The sequence below is a fragment of the Conger conger genome, chromosome 5 (genome assembly GCF_963514075.1).
Source record: "Conger conger chromosome 5, fConCon1.1, whole genome shotgun sequence".
Lineage (NCBI taxonomy): Eukaryota > Metazoa > Chordata > Actinopteri > Anguilliformes > Congridae > Conger > Conger conger.
Genome location: NC_083764.1, coordinates 21,044,422 through 21,061,141, shown reverse-complemented (window position 1 = coordinate 21,061,141; position 16,720 = coordinate 21,044,422). Strand labels below are relative to the sequence as shown.

Below are 16,720 nucleotides of genomic sequence, written 5' to 3'. Positions count from 1 at the left end.
GTTCAATGTCAGTCACAAAATTGCGTCTGTTGGAGTCTCGTTCCCACCATTTTGTTTTGACAGACTGTGTGTCTAATAAATCAGTGCAGACAGCATTCAGTGGACTAAATCACAGATGGGAAGGGTAATGCTCACTTCAGGAAATGAAAAGCCAGGGCAGCTTCCTTTAAACCCCTGATACGGTCTCATCTCTTGCCAGCGAAAAGGAAGCAATCTTTCCCATTCCTGAAACCCATGCAATGTGCAGAATGTGTGTATCAATTCATGGAGGACGTATCTATCAGATGTATATTTTAACATATAAAAATAAAAAATACAAAAATAAAATACTGAATGACCATTATTTTTTCACATTACATTATTGGCATTTGGCAGACACTCTTATCCAGAGCGACGTACAGTTGATTAGACTAAGCAGGAAACAATCCTCCCCTGGAGCAATGCAGGGTTAAGGGCCTTGCTCAAGGGCCCAACAGCTGTACGGATCTTATTGTGGCTACACCGGGATTAGAACCACCGACCCTGAGTGTCCCAGTCATTTACCTTAACCACTACACTACCGGCCGCCCCCGGCACCTACTAATACAATATATATACAGCACCTACTAATGCAAGCAGAACAGTCAATGCTTTGCTTCCAACCACATCACATGTGAGATTGCATGTGCAAGCGAGAAAAAAAAGCAGGGTATCAAATTTCCAGGATTATTGCAGCTACCGTGCTGTGCTCCCTCCTCACCTCATCTTGTAAAAACCAGCTCTGCAAATGAATCCCAGAAGTCCTGAGTCACTTTAGATTAAATCAGCCGCTGAATGAATACTGAATGCGGGCACTGTAAGAGTTTCAGCTCAGGTGGCAGCAAGCAGGTAAAGAAGAGTAATGAAAGGAGGTATGTGCGTCAGACATACTGGCAGAATCCAGCCAATCACAGGCCACGGATTTCCCTGCTTGTTTTCTGCCAGAGTAGGGGTCCCGAAATGAGAAGCCCCCCATCCCATCTCTATCTGTCAGTCACATAGTTTTGGTCTTTGACAAGATTTTATAAACCTGTTAAGTTTTTATGATTTTTATTTATAGGTCTGTGCCCTTGCTGGAATGTCCTACATTTCTTAAACCACCCTGGGACTGCAAACATTAGGGCTTTTTATCCAACAGTGAAGTGGGGAAATTTTGTTCATGAAGAATTCAGAACAAAACTTTATGAACAATGGGAAAATATTTCAGGAAAACACAAAGTATGAGTAAAAAAAAAAACATAATAACAATAGTAGTATGTGTTAAAGCATTATTGGTAAATTAATGGTGATGGGCATTCTAGACAACAGGATTGGCTTGAAAATTAGGACATTAAGAGTTGAAACACAGCTACATTTTGTATAACATAACTGTGACTGAGATACGTTTTGTACATTAAGTTCTTTCCTTATATCTTTTTCTTAATATCTTTAAGCATTTAACTACCGGGTTCTTCATTCATCAGTCATCCTCCTGCTGCTGTCCTGAACTCCCTCCTGTGTTACTGGGTCTCAAACTCAGGTTGCCGTGGTTATGGGCTGTGCGTGAACCTGTGCCGTCACTATAGTTACAGGTCTGAGCCAAATATCTGGCCTTTGCAGATGGCGTGTCAGAGAGGGAGAGGGGGAATGACTGTTCAATAACCTCGCTTGCGGAAATAAAGAGAGGGCCCAGGTGAGACATTCCTGGTCCTTTCCCAAGTGAGTGTTTGTGTGCCTTCCCATAAAAAACACTCAGCTGGAGCTGAACTTGGCCTTCAGTCCACCTTGGCTGTGTACATGCGACCCATTGAACACACAAGTTCATGTGTCCTGTAGACTGAACTAGCTTGAAATCCAGATGCAAGAAACGTGCCCTGCAGTCAAGGTGACTAAGGGGATTTGTAGAAGATGCAACCCATCACACGCAACATGGGCTGCTTCATGTAAACTTCATGTAGACTTGCTGTTCAGTGCACATAATCGGATTCTATGGAAATTCCCCCTAATACATAGCAGCTGAGACAGAGAAAACAACCCCAAGAGGCTTTACAAATGTGTTTATTGTTCAGATGTATGTTACAGAATAACTGGTATGCATTAAAAAAAAATACCATTTTGTACTGTAAAACTAGGACAGATGTTTACAGACGAGCACTAATTGTTAAAAAAAGCAACAAAAACAAAAACAAAGAACAAAACATCCTCACGTCAGTGTGCAAAGTTTATACAGACAGAAACACTGGCCACTTCAGGTCATGTTTTCTGATAAATTATTTAAATAGCTTTTATCTACATGGACAATAACCTCTTACAAATAGCAAAGACAAACTGAACAATTTATCCATTACAAAAGCACTGGACACACATAGGACAAAAATACCTTTATAAAAATTCTCCCAATCCAGTTTATATTCTGTTAGGATTTCTCTACTACAAAACATATGTCAATATTATTTACAGCTTTAAAATAGAAGATCTGCTAAAAAAAGTGATAAAACAAGACATTAACCAATTTCTATTCTGCTGCTATATCAAAAACGAGTACTTTTTGTTTGTTTCAAATTATACAAAAATAATGAGGTAACATTTGTACATCAAAGTATTTATTTTGTTCTTTTCCTAATAAAACACAAATGAAGAAACACACATACATACTGTTCTGAGGACATCCAGTTTCGGGAGGATTTGGCCGTTTTGGAAGTTGGTGGTAGTAATCAATGGTTGTTATTGGCAGTTCTCATTATTCTCAGTGGGGAATCATTTTTATACAGGAAGTTGAAAGCATAAAACTCTTCAATTGGCTCTATCAATAGAGGACAAAGGCAATAAATATACTTATTTACAATCTCTCAATCTGTGAAGCAAGTTCCTTTAGAAAAACAAGACACCTGTGTTATATGCCCACTCATTCCTCCTTCTCAATGTAGACGAATAAACAATAATAAATAATTATTTTAAAAAAAAAACATTGTTTTCTCTTCTTCCAGCTTCTTTACATGAGGGCTGAGTTAATCCACTCTCTTCCTAATACTCCCAAGCTATCTTACACCAGGATAGTTTTTGAAGAGGTAGGAAATCTTAACATGTGACTGCCTGGTCAGAACTTTAAATTGCTACGGGTAACTACAGTTAGATTTTTCTTTTTAAGGCTGGAAGAGAGAACCGTCAGGTTTTGCACATTAATCCTTGTTACATGTTATGAAGGACAATCAATCTTACATATAGATATGCATTTAACCACAACATACACACGTTGTTTGTAGGTTCTTTCTCTGTCGACTGTTACTGCTGGTTATCTGGAAATCTTATCTCACCCTGAGAATTCTGAGCTGAGCAACACTGCCAAAGCCACAGTGGTCAAAAACAAGGCCTTGTTTGAGGCTTCACAAAGCCCATTTTCAACAAAATACACCGGGTTCAATTTCTAGCTCCCATTTACCTTCCCAAGGGTGATCTTGGATGAATGTCTCTGGCAGTGAGTACATGAATTGGAGCTCAGTAAAATGGTAATGCCTTTTAAAACTACACACTGGTTTGTAGGGGATTTATCTTTTTCTATAGGTGAAAGGAAGTAACTTCAACACACAAACACACATGCAGCCACACAGAATAGACACGCAAGTCTCCGTAGTAACCACACCATGTTAGGTCCATCAGCAATCAATTTCCAATGGTGTGGAACCTTGCTCTGAAATCAATGAGAATAGTGTTTTTCGTTCCTGAAGTAAATATTGTAGAGTCATTATTTTAAATTGGTTCTGAATTTGAGTTCACAGCAGATTTGATGAAGGAGTCAGTCTTTCCTTAGTACCTCCAGTAAGGGAGAAGCATCTGAAGGATTTTGAAGTGCAGAGGGTTTTGCTGGGAGGACATCCTATGCAGAGGTTGTTCTCCCACTTGAGCAAAGCAAAAACAAATCCTCTTTTATCTGGGGCTAATGGCAAACCTTCAACTGTTAGCCAACTGGTTTCTGTCTCAAAATGGCATGAATTTACCTGGAAGCTGATCAGACCCTGTTCCATTCATGTGCATATCAGAGGGAGGAGAGGACTAAAATCAGGGTCCCTGGGATTTTTAAAATACATACTCATTAATACAGAAATGTGCTTTTTCAAAGAGCTTCTCATCTGTGCAGCTATGCATCTGTAAAAAGAGAGACAAGAAAACCATTGGTTGTGCTGCATTTCAAGAACTCAAGGTGAAATAAGATGATTATTTCAAAGTACACGGATAACCCAGCCCTTAAATGAGCCTCACCTCTGCATTCATATTTGAGGTCTGAGAAGTACACCATCTCCTGTGAAAAGACAAACAGGCCTAGCCTTCCACCTGCGTACGTCTTGTCATAGATGCTTCCGGAATCCGCCATGATCTTTTTGCCCTCGTACATGACCACTCTGAAAAGGAGGAATGCGAGAGAGGATTTGTGTGATGATTCACTGCATCATTTGATCATTGGTGTCCCTGATTGGGAGGATGTAGCATGTGGCATGTGAACGGGGGCCATTAACACATGGATGAGTCACATGGGCATTCCTACCTAATGTGTCCGGTCCTAGGCCTGTGGGTCAGGTGCCACCTGTAAGCGGTGAAGTCTTTCCAGCCCACATTCTTGGGGTCATGCCACAGTGTGCGCACCTGAGGAAGAGCAAGAGAGAACCCCATCAGTCTCCACCCTGTTCTCCGACCGGCCAGATGCATCCTGTCCTGTTGCTTTTAGGAGGTCGTGCTATACCTGTCCTGGGGTGTTGCCAGTGTGCCACAGCGCATTCCTCAGATGCTCCCCAGGGCCCGTGGTGGAGTTGACCACCTTGATGGACAACCCAGAATATCCCTGGGCCCGGGTGGGTGTGTTGGACCAGTACGTCTGAGTGATCTGCTTCCACATCACCACATAGAACCGGGCACTGGACTGGTAACCGAACACAAAGCCTGCGTAGTCATCGTCCCGGTCCGTGTTTATGAAGAACGTTCCACTGAAGTCTACTGCATTGAACTCATCGAAACCTGCAGCAAGAGAGATGGGGATAAAGGGGAAGAAAAAGGGTAAGAGCTCATCCTTCACCAATGGAGTATTACCAGATATGCTCAATTATCAGTATGTTGCAACGATGTTGGTGGAGTCAGTCTTACCAACGGCAATGCCAGGGTCACAGTTGACGGTCTGCACTAGCTCTTTTCCCTGGTGCCGCACCACCCAGTTGGGGTCAATCTGGGACGTGCCCTTGGGGTCGAGAGGCACCATCTGGAACTTGCGGAAGTCTGTCTCGCTGATGTCAAAGTTCTCAGGGCACACATCATAGATGTCAGGCACATTGTCCTGGTCAAAGTCATCCTTGCAAGCATCGCCACGTCCATCACCTGGTATATAAAAACAACGGTTAACAATTTCACACACAAACACTGCAGTAGTTAAACAGACCCAAACCTGTGTGAGGGTCATTGCTTAGATGCAATCTCTCTTGCACTCACCATCTGAGTCCAGCTGGTCTGGGTTGAAGGCCAGCCTGCAGTTGTCTTTGTCATCAGGGATTCCATCGTTGTCATCATCATGGTCACAGGCATCTCCCTTGCCGTCCTTATCATGGTCGGCCTGGTTGGCGTTGGGGATGTAAGGGCAGTTGTCCAGGTTGTTCTGGTGGCCGTCCTCATCGATGTCCTGGTTACTGTCACACTTGTCTCCCACACGGTCAGAGTCAGAGTCCAGCTGTGGACAGGAAATTGGAATTATGGGATTGGTCACATTCAGCTCTGTAAACCTGCAAGACACACCTCACTGGTTAGGCCTTTCAACACAGCCATGAGTAAACCCTAAAGCCAAGAGCATCACATGTGCTCATTGCTTAAAAAAGTTTGGCAGAAATTTGTGCAAACACACACAGGTACACACACACACACAAACTAGTAGGGGGCTTGATGCCTTCCATATGAGGGGGGATCCACAGGGACTATGTACTGGAAGAACCCGCGTGAGCCAATAAGCAGTTTCATGCTTCATTAATTACAAACTAATTTGATTTATTAACCCCAATTTCACGTCCCAGCATTCATTAAATGCTAACCAGAAAAATGCTAACCAGAATGGTATTTACACTGTATTTACTTGGTTTGAGCAGACTCCACCATGATATAGCGTGATATAGCTTGATATAACACCTCAGCTAGGGACGCCTATTTTACAGGTTCATTCTTGAACAGCAGAGGGACTTGTTTCCATAAGAGAACATCCCATGTTCCCACAACCATGGCCACCAACAAATTGCCCGTTTGGGACAAAGAATAAACTGAACTGAACTGAACTGAACCAGTCTCAGTAAATGCGGGACACGTACCTGGTCAGGGTTGTGTTCAAGGGGGCAGTTGTCACACTGGTCCCCAACTCCATCCCGATCTGTGTCTCTCTGGTCCACATTGTAGACATAGGGGCAATTATCTTTCTCATTCAGAATGCCTAAAAGAAAGATGGATGCTTATTTACCCCGGTGCACAAAGTGATGGTGTTAAAGGTACCTGGCACGACCTGGATTTACTTTAATCTGAGTTACACATTAGCATTTTAGCCTGGGAGGACAACTAAGAATTAATTTCTGTTTAGCAGACATTTCTTGCTTGGAACATACCAAAGAGGGAAAGGATTTCCTCTTAACAGCCACTTGCACTAATAACCTTGTGACTGGATTTAGTACATTACAAAAGCTTAAGGGTATTACATGAAGTGGTCACATTGTATAATTGGGTATTTCAATTATTTTGCAATTAAACTTGACATTTCCCATCCTATTCTGTCCACTCTGCATGTAGCCAGTCACGTTTTAAATCTGTTCAGTTTATCACAGCAAGCACGCTTCTGCTTGAAACTATACTCTCTACACTGTAATTTTGTACTGTGCATGAGATCAATTTATCTGATTAATGCTTATTGATTTGCCAAATAAATGAAAGTTAGGAGCATCTCACCATCTCCATCGATGTCCACGGCACAGGCATCACCCTCGCCATTGTGATCGGTGTCGGTCTGGTCGGGGTTGCTGTTATAAGGGCAGTTATCACAACGATCGCCAACATCGTCACGGTCGTAGTCGTACTGTCTGGGGTTGAAGATAAACTGGCAGTTGTCCTGTTGCCAAAGAAAACCCAGTTTAGAGCTCGAAGCACAGTCCGCCAGTGTCCTCTCCCTGAATGCCGCTCTTACTTGGAACAAAATCATAATTTCAGGCATCTAGGCTTGTAATTTACTCTGTGATACGAGGATATTTATGGGGAGGTCAAGATGAAAGCAGACTTTATTTTTAGGCCTGGTACCAAATTTAAGGTTAACGATAGATCCAGTGGGTTGCTGGAGTTATACCTCTGTGCTGGAATTTGAGGTTTGGCTAAGAGGAAGTTACTGTTTGCTTGCTGGGCAAGTTTTTTTTCTGCCAGCTGAATAAAGACCTGAGTTACTGTAGGAGCTGTGAGCTGTGAGCTTGGGTCTGCGCCTAGAGACTAGAGTTCATTTGTTTGCCCTTGCCTAGTTTTACAGTGGGTGAAATGCTTGTCGGTTGATTGAACTGCTTTTAAATTTTTGTTTGGCAGAGCCTGGTCCCTGCGCTGCCTCACCCTGTCATCAGGGATTCCGTCGTTGTCATCATCATCATCGCAGGCATCACCGATCCCATCCTTGTCATAGTCTTCCTGGCCAGAGTTGGGTAGGTTGGGGCAGTTGTCCTGCGGAGGGAAGAGAGTTGCTAGCTTAGCCTCCGGCAGGGTAAAAACAGGCTAGGCTGTATGGTTGGGCAGTGGGAAAGAAGCCAATGCTGACCTTCTTGCAGTGGTAGGTGGCGTTCTCCACGCACACCAGGTCGGCGTTGGGCCAGCCGTCCAGGTCGGTGTCCTCGCCGCAGATGTGCCCGTTCCCGGCGTAACCAGGCTTGCACTCGCACCGGAACATGGGGTCAGCAAAGTGGCCCAGGTAGTTGCAGCGGGCGTTTTTGTTGCAGTCATGACTTCCGTCCGCGCATGGATTCCGCGGTGTGCAGACCTGGAGAGCATTTTATTAGGGATTTATTACACTTATTTTTTAGACATAAGTCTTCTGCTGCTTTAGTCTATCTACTTAGAGGTGGATAGACTTTGGTGCCTTGCATGTTCAGAGGTGCTCTTCTGCATACCACTGTTGTAATGTGCGTTTTTTGCATTACTGTCACCTTCCTGTCAGCTTCCCTTCTCCTCTAACCTCTCTCACTAGGTGTTTCTGCCCTCAGAACTGCTGCTCACTGGATGTTTTTGTTTTTCGCACCATGGTCTAGAGACTGTTGCGTGTGAAAATCGCAAGAGATCAGCAGTTTCTGAGATATTCAAACCACCCTGTCTGGCACCAACAATCATGCCGCAGTGAAGGTCACTTAGATCACATTTTTCCCCATTCTGAAGCTCCTGACCCGTATCTGCATGATTGTATGCATTGCACTGGTGCTGCAAAATTGGCTGATTAGATAATCACATGAATAAGTAGGTGTACAGGTGTTCCTAATAAAGTGCTCAGTGAGTGTACATAACATTAAACACACTATTATGTCTCCTGGATAGATACATGTACAGGCTGGTAAATAGATGACAGGCACTTGCCTGCTTATTGGCAGTGGCCTCTGCCGCCCCCTTGCCGAAGGGTTGGGGTCCAGAGTAGCGTGGGGGGCAGGGCAGGCAGTTGTATCCAGGATCTGTGTTATCACATCGGTGGACCCCATTAAATACGAAGCACGTGTCTGGAACCTCTTTACACTGAGAGAGGGCGAAAGAGGATCTTTACAATGTGCATTTGGGGTGAAAGATCATGAACAAATAGAGGCCTTTCATTCAAGGCTCTACGGCTCTAGAAGCATAACACACGGAGGAAGAGCAGGAAGTGGACGTTACCTCATCAATGTCCTTGCACTTGATGCCATTACCCTTGTAGCCAGTGGGACAGGCTCCACATTTCCAGGACCCGTCGGGGAAGCTGGTGCATTTGGCTCCAGGGAAGCAGGGGTTAGACAGACAGCCGTCTGAGGGCGGAAAACCATGAACACAAGCATGTGACTGTACTGGATCACAGCGCAGAGAAAAGGATAACCGTTTGTTTGAATGGAAGGTGGCATCAAGACTCACCAATGGGACAGCTCTTCTTGTTACACAGCTGAGAGGCTTTGGCATTGCCCACACAGTCTTTGCCCCCGTATTTGGGAGGGGGGTCGTTACAGAGTCGCTTCCGAGTCTGCACTCCACCCCCACAGGTGACAGTGCAGGTGTCCCATGGTGACCAAGGTCCCCAGTTGCCGCTGACTACAGAGACAGAAGCGAGAGACAGCCGCCTTGTTAGCTTATTGTGTTTGTCATTTTGAACAGGACGATGCATGCTTATTGTGTTTTATGCACGCTTGGGTCCATTACATCATTGTTTTGGATTCAAGCTCAGTTTTTTCTTTACTGAGCTTGTGTGGAGTATTGGAACCTATGAAATATTCTTGAAAAGTGCAAACCCTGCCTTCTGGTTCTCTTGGTTGGCTCAATTGCACCAGGCAAGATCAATCGCATGGAAAAGTATTTTATTCCAAAACAATTACGTGTGGTATTTCACCAAGGTCTGGTTTTATGAGGTTTCATGTTCCTGTGATATGGTACGACAGACTTACTCGGGCACGGTGATTTCTGGCACTTCTCGGTTTGTCGGCCAACTCCCTGGCAGTTCTTCCCGCCCATCTGGGGCGTGGGCGAGTTGCAGAGGCGGATCCTGGTGATGACGCCGGCGCCACAGGTGACCGAGCATGAGGACCAGGGTGACCAGTGGCTCCACCCGCCGTCCTGCTTGACTGGGCGGTGAGCAGAAAAGGAGATCGCGTGTCAGAGAGGGAGGAACCGTAGGGTGAAAAGAGCCTTGGAAAGAGCTGAATTCAGGGGCATGAGACTCACAGCGCTTGTCGCACTCCTGCAGGTAGCAGTCGCGCGTCTGCACAGACGTCCCTTCGCAGTTGTTGTTGATGCGGTCGCAGGACCGGCCTCGCTGTTGGACGCCTCGGCCGCAGGTCACGGAGCAGGGCGTCCACTCAGACCACGGGGACCAGCCGTCCTCTGCGTAGTCGCTCGCTGCGGGCAGGGACAATGGGACAGCTATTCCACCAATGCACGGCCCACTAATCTCCTCACTTATGCCAAGATTATACAAAATGGTTTCCTCCAGACCAGATTACAAAAAACAGCCCACTCCAGACTAGATTACACTAGACCACTCTAAAATAGATTAAACAACTCTGGTCCCTCTTGGCCAGAATGCACAAGAAAGGTGATATAGACTACTCCACGTCAGGTTGCAAAAGCCAGATCGTACCAGTATGTATGTCACACAAAGACGCAGTTTGAATCCCCAAGCGAAAATTAATTCCTAAACACTGTCCAGATGATGGGCAACTTCAAGTGGCATGCACTACCTCGCATGTGGCTTTCCACGTTTATTTACGGTCGGATGAATCAAAGCCTCTGAAGCGTGGAATGTGGAAAACTCCAGGAGAGAAGGTGTTTGTTTAACAGCAGACCAATTTTCCACCCTGCATTACCCAATTTGCCCAATTATAGATACTGTAGATTCCTGTATGCGATGTACAAAAGCTGCAGTGTCTAAACTCTATAGTCCCATTCATTCCCTGCAACGATATGAATACATCCTCTCCAAAATCTGTCAAGTTTTTTTTCATCCACTAATACCTTTCCGTGGGTTTTTTGCCTCATTTGGAATTTGACATTTGACGCATTCCACTTGGTGCTAAATAAGCATGTTGCAGTCATAAACCCTTGGCAGGTTACCCATTCCTGCATTAGGATTGGGAAAGCAGCCTGACTGGTTTGGTTTGATTCCGTTCGGTTCTGGTTTCCGGAAGGAACCCGGCACGGTTCCCGGTGACTGTACTCACGGGTTCCGCATCGCGGGCAGCACTCTCCATCAGGCACGGTGGCGTTGGCGCAGGGGATCAGAGGGCAGGACCTCTTGCGGCACACGGTGGCGGAGTTCTGCGGACAGGAACTGAGGGGTTAGCTGACGGGAGGGAGCGAATAACACGGGCGGGCAGGGTCATTCATCATCAGCTGTGTTATTATTTTTGGAAAAAACATTCAAGAATGGGTGAGCTTTGGCAGTGTGGGGGAGGGAAGAGGTGCTGGGGTCTTCCGTCGGGGTGTAGACTGCTTTGACCCTGCATTTCAGCGGGCAGGGGGAGGATGTGGCAGGCACTACGCATAGAACCAGGGACGATCTTATGCTCTCAAATGCATGGCCATACTGCAGACCTGGGTGAAATACATACTGTAATTGTTTTGGATTCAAATACTTTTCTGTGCTCGATTGATTTCTCCTGGTCCAATCTCCGCCGACCAAGAGAATTAGAAGACAGGGATGGCACTTTTTGAGAGTATTTCACTGGTTTCAGTACACCAGACAAGGTCAGTAAAGCATAGAAAAGTATTTGAATCCAAAACAATTACATATTTTACCCAGGTCAGCCATACAGAGAATTACATCAGAACATTTCCAACATATTTGGAGTCTTTAAAACTAGTTTTTGTTCCTTTGCATCACTAATAAGCTGTAAAAAATATTTGTATCTACTTGTTAATATAATATAATACATCTATTGTATAATATATAATTATATAATTTATTACAAATATAATGTACATATAATATCTATTTTGATCTATTTTTATGTTGTGTATAGTGTGAATAAAAGGGGATTTGGAGGCATTTGTACAAGGAGAGACTTGTACTGTACTCAGCGTTTGGGACATAATTAGAGGCAAGGTTCTTTCGACAGCAAAGACAATCGTTTTTACACAGAAGCACACAAAAACAAAGGAGCTCATCCTGAGTAAATTACAGCGCCCATTTCGGGATCACTGCCACGCCAATTATCGGCCAGATTACAAAGGCTGAGCCCTGGGTGTGATGTGTCTGTCTGCGCGCGCTTAAATTGCAGCTTACCTGGCATGTGCACTCAGTGCAGTCATCCACTGTCCATTCCTCCTTGTTCTTGTGCAGAATGCCGTTGTGTAGGCACACTCCACTGCGGATTCCGATCTGATCCCTGATCAGGTTGTTGTCTTCCGTCTGGGAAGCGACAGAGGGGGACACAAACACTGACTCTCTGCCAGAAATGTGCTCTCTTGGCTTGGCGAGCAGTACTGCACTATGTGAAGTTTGAGTAAAAAAAGGTTGTTGATAGTAAGGAGGCAAAGGCATCCGATGAAACAAGCAGATAAACATAATTACGTTCAAAACCCGAGGGTAAATAAATATGTAGATAATTACGCCAGTGAGCAATGGTGCGGAATGCCTGCTTCTGGGAGGACAGACTGTTATCGGGACATTGCTCTCATGTTTGTCGGACGAGACTTCTCATTTTGTCTGCCTTGGGTGGAGTAGAGGAGGTGCCGAGGCAGGGGGGCGGCTGAATAGCCTTCTTACCACTTTTCGGAGCTCGTTGGACAGCTGTTTCACTATTACGCCAAGCCCCTTGAGTTCCTTGAACATACTGGCCAGGTCTTCGCAGGAAAAGCCGCAAACTGTCATCAGATCTGCAGAGGAAAGAATGCACAAGGGTTGGAGGCAAGCTCATCTTCATTATCAGTCTGTGTAGGACGTCTGCTTGATCTCCTGGGCATGAATAGACCGCTGTCATTTACCTTTGGTTTTATGGCCAATATAATCGGTCCTGATTGCCGGGCTGGACCCATTGACTGGGATATCCAAGATGATGGTATCAGTCAAAGTGGCTGGAGGGGAGGCACAGACATTTCAATACAGTCCTGTACATGCATCCTTTGAGTTTGGTAGGTGAGCCACCAAACTAATAACTGAGTAACAAATAATAATTCCACGAGGATTTCCGTTCTATTCTATAGCACCTGTGGCAAAATATTGCCAACCAAAGCAGCACACCAGGCATATGCTAATGGTACAGGGTGCATTTGCTGTTTTAATAAGCATCACAAAATTCGCTGCGTGCTTTTTCATGGTTCAGGTGCATTGCAAAAAAACTTTAAACATATTAATAATACACTTGATTCGATGATAGAAACTGACACCGTTATAAAATTGGATTGTTGCAACACTTACAGCTTTGGCATCCTTTGTTCCGTAAAATCGCGTCCAAAGTTGTTCCAAAAACAAAGCGAACATTTTGAAGTACCCCCTGTAAAAATAAAATGACTTCGTTTAGGGCAATATTTTAACACGACTTTAACACTTACATACAAAGGACTCGGTACAAACGCAACCATTAAACGCATACATTATTAATAGTAGGCTACCATTTGATGCAACGTCCCGCTCAAGGTATGTTACAGTCAGCATAAATAACATAGTGTAACATTAGTTGAAATTTCAGCAGTTAAAATGAATTTAAACAGACGCATGACTGGGAAATAACTATCGTGTTATAGTACTTACTCCCGTTCGGTTCTTCGACAAATAAAAATGAAGCCACTTACCATAAATCTGTCCTTGACCGCTCCCTTGCCAATCCGCAGACGTGCAGTGCCGGGAACATCCTGGGTCAAGATTCTACTGATGGGCAGGTCCAGCTCGGCTGTGTTTATTTCTTCACATCCCACGTACAACTGAGCTCGCTCCTCTTGCACGAACAGCGTGATGTTCTTCCAGTGCCCGGTTGCTAAGTCCGCTTCTTCAATGGATACCACCTGTTGCTTATTCTCTGTGGAATATACCACATCCAGAGTGTTAGCCTTGCCGTTAGATACTATTTCGAATATGGGTCCAGAACCATCTTGCTTCTCAACAGTCAAGATGCTGCCTCGGGTCCGCTTGAACTGCTTAAAGTTGGCCAAGAGAAGAAATCCGCGCTCTGCATGGATAGAATCAATGAGGTCCCTGAAGGGGGTCTCGGGGACAGGGGGGATAAGGTCCGGGTTCAGGATTTTGTAAGCGGGACTGTACGGGTCTTCTCCTTTCACCAGACTCACACCATGGTTCTTCTTATGAACTTGAACAAGCTCAAATAGGTCGTACACACTATTGTCGTCTCGGCTCTCTGTGGAAAGATTATATTTCGTTAGTGATTTGATGACACATTATTTCGCTCAGGCATTTAGTCATGTCTTTGACTAAAGGTAGTGTGAGTGATTATGCTGCTGTTATATATGTTATATTTTCAGGCGTATTCTATCAATAAAGTTATGAATAGCATCAGTGTAGAAAGACCTTGTAGAAAGGTAGCAGCATCGAATTGCGTTCATGCTAAATAGCCTATTTTTTCCCCATCGCATTCTCACCTGCGACCCTGGCTCCCTCGGCGTGCCACAGCATCAAAAGTAAAAATATCCCCGTCAACTTCATTCCGATATATGTTTTTTAATTCTGTGAAATAATACAAAACGAACAAAATCAGAAAACATTAAACAGAACACCATGGTTGGGAAAACCATAAATCACCACTTTAACAAATTGTTTTTCGTGTATTAATGCTTTCGTTCAGATTTTACAATTAAAAGCATACCTTGAATTGTACCTACCTGTGGATAATCTTTAATCTACAGCTATCGGAAATAATAAATCCAAACGTGAATAGACGGGGACTCAATATCCTCAGGATTCAAAACTAAGTTTTTGTCAAAACAAATCCAAGATTGTGTTCTTTAACTTTTGAACTAATATCATAGACCCCCTGTGCAAGTTATTTTTGAGGCGCCGAAGTCTGACTATAAGCACCAAGGATAACGTGCCATTTAAGTAGTTTCATGACATTCCTTAGAAGGCCTTTCCACCAATCAGAAGGCCGAAGGGAAAAGGGACGATCTTATCCCCTTACCTCACAGCGTCTGAGCCTTGCTTATGGGAGGGGGACATAAAAATCGACACATTCCAGAGCTGAAATTCCATGAACAGATTCATATTTTTAGAGCTCTTAGCTACAAATAATACGTAATCGATTTGCAATGTGCGGATTCTTCTTCAACTTGAAAAAAAAAAAAAAACAATATTTTGACGAAGTTAGTCTACTAGTTGGCTAAATTCAGTTTATAAGGGATATTAAGGATGTCTGCCGATATTGTTACAGAAAACAAATTGATTTATATTGTTATAAGCCATGCGTCACGCATACATTGTGATTAATATGATTAATAATCATATTGTTTACCAAAAAAAAAGTCCCATAGATGTTCTTTTAAAAAGGATGCTTGATAAATGACTTGGTGCAACTCATAGTAACTCGGGTGCAATTCATAGTAGCTCCACTAAGGGTCGTTGTGAGTTCATAAGAATCATGCCTGACGGCTCACCAGACACTCAGGCAACATTAACACATTTTCAGGATTTTTCATTGAATTCATCATAACAACAGAATTGTTTTGTTTTTGTAAATATACCAATGTCTTTTCAAACTAGAATGTGGGCAACACATCAATCTTGTCCAGGTACTGTTTGCACACAGCTGTAAACACCAACCAGAATGATCAAATTATAAATTTTTGAACGTGGTCTTGTGCTAATATACGGTCTGCACATCCTTCAGCCTAATTTGTTATCATAGATCTGTGTACCAATTTTGTGGCTGCTTTATCAACAATAAAATAATCAGAGGCTAAAAATGTGGCATTTAGAGCTTTATTTTCAGTCCCTCCCTTATATTAATATACCGTTTATAGCCAGAGGAGAGGTCATTACTTGGCATTTTGTGGCTTCACCACTTTCAGAAGAGAATTTTTCTGTGAATACAGACTCAGACCCACACGTCTGCATTTTCCGTCTCTCTCCGGGGGGGCTAAAACAACATTCCGGCACCTGGCATTGAACTGCAGAGTCTTCAAACATAGTGGTTTACCAGAAGACAAGTTAGACAGAAAAGTACAGAGTAAAAGCCCACTGAGAGCGTGCCAAAGTAGAGCCTAATCTCACTGCCAAGACAACATGTCACTGCCTTACAGTAGTGGCAGTATTACCGCGGTGACGCTGTAACACGGCTGGGATGAGACTATGGGGCAGGGCTGCATATGCAGGAATACGGCCCTAAGGTGAAGAGTGCACAAAGCTGGAAGACCTCAGTGTCTTGAAGGAGGCACATGGTAACTAGCACGTGAGGCATTGTAATCCTACCCCATCTTTGTAATTGATTCTGTTGGAATCCTCTTCAGGATTGGCTGCTCTCTGGGTCCAAAGGAATTTCCATTCCATTTCCACTGGCATACAGGTGTGTGGTTTTCACAGCCATTGATTAGCGTTAATGCATTAGCTTTCAGCGGAATTTCTTGCTTTAAAAGCAAACAACACTTCTTCGAAATTTTTTCCAGCTGTTTTTTTTAAATATCACACTTTTGATCTGGTTTTCACCCCTTTTTTTTAAATGAAAAAAATGAAACCCGAAAAATTCCCGGACTTTAAAATAAAAAATAAACTGTATATATTTATCAATTAGTATGATTGTTTAGAATCAGGCTGAAATTGGTATTCTTTTCACAGTGTTACTTTTTCCTGCTTCTGTCTCCGAATCATAGTTGGGAGACAAAAGGGTACCAAACCACTATTCCTTTTCAATTCCAGGGCCAAGGCTGCTAATTACAGCTAGTTAACTGTAGCTGCATAGTTCACTCCTTAGCAGCCTTGGAGTAACACCCAACTTAACAACTTAATGGCTGGTTTCTGCTGCAGAAGAGTCCTTAGGCATTTGCTTCCTTGATTGCACCGAAGAAACTGACATTAACT

The 16,720-nt window shown here is 43.8% G+C and overlaps 1 protein-coding gene across 1 annotated transcript; it reads right to left on the bottom strand.

The window, feature by feature from the left end:
* Nucleotides 1-2,039: 2,039 nt before the first annotated feature.
* thbs1b (thrombospondin 1b) lies at nucleotides 2,040-14,702 on the bottom strand. Its single transcript, XM_061242380.1, has 23 exons — nucleotides 14,533-14,702; nucleotides 14,293-14,377; nucleotides 13,492-14,051; nucleotides 13,118-13,193; nucleotides 12,685-12,774; nucleotides 12,467-12,576; nucleotides 11,984-12,109; nucleotides 10,920-11,016; nucleotides 9,925-10,098; nucleotides 9,648-9,824; nucleotides 9,124-9,297; nucleotides 8,893-9,020; nucleotides 8,605-8,757; nucleotides 7,799-8,017; nucleotides 7,597-7,704; nucleotides 6,955-7,114; nucleotides 6,330-6,448; nucleotides 5,470-5,704; nucleotides 5,131-5,358; nucleotides 4,733-5,004; nucleotides 4,538-4,635; nucleotides 4,255-4,394; nucleotides 2,040-4,140 (listed from the first exon to the last, which is right to left on the bottom strand). Exons 2-23 carry the CDS (start codon nucleotides 14,354-14,356, stop codon nucleotides 4,133-4,135), a joined length of 3,516 nt encoding a protein of 1,171 aa, XP_061098364.1. The 5' UTR covers nucleotides 14,357-14,377; nucleotides 14,533-14,702; the 3' UTR covers nucleotides 2,040-4,132.
* Between the last annotated feature and the right edge of the window lie 2,018 nt (nucleotides 14,703-16,720).